Below are 2,607 nucleotides of genomic sequence, written 5' to 3' on the forward strand. Positions count from 1 at the left end.
CGCCCACCCGCGGCAAAGCCTCAGGTCCCGGTGCCTGGGCTCTCCCGGGCCGGCGAGCCTAAGGCTGTGCGGACCCCGGGCTGCAGCTCGGCGCCCGCCAGGTGAGCGCCAGGCCCGAGGGACCCCAGCCGCCGAGAGGCGCCTGCTGCAGCTCTTTTCGAAAACACACTGTGGACCAGAGAGACAGCTTCCTTGCTCATTTCCGGGCCCCAATTTATTTGTAAATGAACCAGTAACGGCACCTAGGGACTTGTGCTTGGTGTCCCCACTACAGAGCTCCTCCCAGCCTCCAGGACCCAGGAAAGCCGGCGCGACTGACGCGGGTCCCCGTACCGCGCGCGGACTCACCGTGGTGGGTCGGAGGGTACCGCTGCACCGTGGCCCTGACCGAGTTTCCGTAGTAGGATGGGACGTGGTTGCCTTGACCGTCGATGTTAAAAAGTACATCCACCTCCTCAGGCAGAGGGTACTGCGGGTCCATGTAGGAGTGACCGAGGCCCGGGTGGTGCGTGTCCGGGTGCTGCCCGTTGAGGACCGCTGGGTGGTGGTGGCTCACCCAGCGCGGCTGGTCCGCCGTCACCTCCATGGCCTCGGCTGCGCTCGCGCCCTCTCGCCGGGCCCGGAACCCGCGCGCGGAGAGGGAGGGCGGTCGGCCTGGGAGATCAGGGGGCTTCTGCCGTTGGAAGGCCGGGGCGGGGGGGTCGCTTAATGATTTGTTTTCAGTGGGGGGATTGGAAGTCTGGGAAGGAAAGGTGAGCAAATGAAAGGACTGGGGGAAACAATCTTTGCAGGGTAATGCAGCAAAAAGAAGGGGAAAAGAAAAAAATGTCCAAAAACTAGGTACGGCAAGATAAAAGGGGACCAAATTGTGAAAGAAAGGCGAGGACGCTGGATTTCTGCAAGTGAGGCTTCTTTGCACCGGGGGTCCTCAGTAGCTCCGGGACTGGGACCGAGTCTTTCCTGGGGTCACCTGCAAGGGAGAGAAGAAGGAGACCTGGATGAGCCCGTAAGTACTTTAGCACCTGAGTTTCTTGAGTGCCACCACCTCCCCTGGAACTTCCCGCCTGGCCTGGTGCACCCTGGACACGCACACCGGCTCGGAGAGACAGCCGGAGAGGAAACGAGACTTCCCAAGGACATCCCCGGCAGCCCGGCTCCAGGAGCCCCCGACTGAGAGATTACAACTTGAAGAATAAGTCCCTCCCTTGGGTACAAGGTCCCAGGACCTTCTTTCCAGCTTCTAGCAAACCTCCGACAGAAGACAGTTGACTTTTTAAATGTTTTAAGACCTCCCAAGGGGGTGGGGGGAAATCAAATATTAAAAAAAAAAAAAAATGTAACCAGTACCAACCTGGGTAGCGAGGAGTAGGGAGGAGGAGGAGGAGGCGTGAGACCTGCTCAGTCAGATTGCGTAGCTCGCTCTGCCTCGCTCTCTGTCTATCTCTCTTTTCCTCTCTCTCTCTCTCTCCCTCTCTTGGTATTTTTTTTACAGGGAATGCATTCTTTCTGAAAGTATCAAGACGGCGCCAGGCAGCTCAGTGTTCGCAGACAGCTGTGGCGCGACGCAACTTAAGGAGGTTCTAGTGTCATCCGCACCGGGGGGGAGGAGCCTGGCGCTGGGACAGGCTCCCCGGCACAAGGAAACTGCAACCCAAACCCGCGCCAGGACTTCATCCCCCCCCCCCTTACTCCCCGAAGGGTTTGGAGCGGAGGGGGCGGGCAGGAGGAAATTCGTGCTCTGGCCCTTTAAATGTGGCTCCGGCTCTGGCCGATTCATTCGGGCTCGGTACATAATTCCATGCTGGTGAAACCGGCCTGCCTCATTCATAAAGTTAATTTCGACAGGCAGACTTTTCTTTTTAGGACCTTTATTTTAATAGGCAAACTTTTTAAAAAATTACTTTTCAATCCATAGTATTTGGGAGAATTTATTGATTTGGGGGGCCATGTGAAAACCCATCAGAAAGAAAAAAACAATGTTCACATACTTTGAAATTTGCCTCTCGGACATATTTCTAAGAAGTTGAGGAATCAAGCAAAGGGCATGCCTTGAGTTGAAACATCCGTGCTACTTTTGTTGTGGTCGTCCCCATTTTCTCCAGCCTACTGTGCTCACAAGCTCCTCGAACGTGATTCAGCTACTGCAGCTGCCCTTCCCAGACCTAATACTTGTAATCGATGTGTGCTTTTGACTTGAGTAACAACAGTGATGGAAGTAAAGGAAGAAGACTCTAATTCATTCCTCAGAGTAGATGGAAAGAAAGCACTCGGTCTCCACTCCAGTTACCGAACTTTTCCCTTCGCCCCGCCCGAAGCCCTACTTACTCCGCTCCGAGTGTTTCTCCCTAACCAAAGAAACCAGCACCCGCCACCGATCCTAACCCTCGCAGCCGGGAGTACTCAGCCGCGACCTCCCCCGGGCTCAGCTGCTCTCAGGGCTACAGTCTGCCCAGCCAGCAGTCCCGGACGCCGGGAGCGCAGATCCGAGACCGCCCGGCAAGGGGGCGGGGCGGGGCCAGGGGAAGGGCCAATCAGCGGGCGAGGCTGTGGCCGGGCCGCGATTGGCCCGCCCCGCGGGCGCCCACCCGCCCGGTCCGGATGGGGCCC

General features: G+C 57.4%; 1 protein-coding gene across 5 annotated transcripts in view; it reads right to left on the reverse strand.

Moving 5' to 3' along the window:
* The window catches only part of GATA3 (GATA binding protein 3), a 31,285-nt gene that overhangs the window by 20,378 nt on the left and 8,300 nt on the right, over window positions 1-2,607 (reverse strand). For 2 of the 5 annotated variants that reach the window (XM_006150037.2, XM_006150034.2), the window contains exons 1-2: window positions 1,352-1,566; window positions 349-970 (exon numbers count right to left, since the gene is read on the reverse strand). In XM_006150037.2, the coding sequence (XP_006150099.1) occupies window positions 349-586 (238 nt within the window). In that variant the 5' untranslated portion in view covers window positions 587-970; window positions 1,352-1,566. Of the gene's footprint in view, window positions 1-348; window positions 971-1,091; window positions 1,195-1,351; window positions 1,567-2,607 lie in introns of those variants that run through there. The other 3 variants (XM_006150036.3, XM_006150035.3, NM_001290515.1) reach the window with 3 other exon arrangements.

This window comes from Tupaia chinensis, unplaced genomic scaffold, assembly GCF_000334495.1.
Source record: "Tupaia chinensis unplaced genomic scaffold, TupChi_1.0 Scaffold000275_1, whole genome shotgun sequence".
NCBI classification, from domain to species: Eukaryota; Metazoa; Chordata; class Mammalia; order Scandentia; family Tupaiidae; genus Tupaia; species Tupaia belangeri.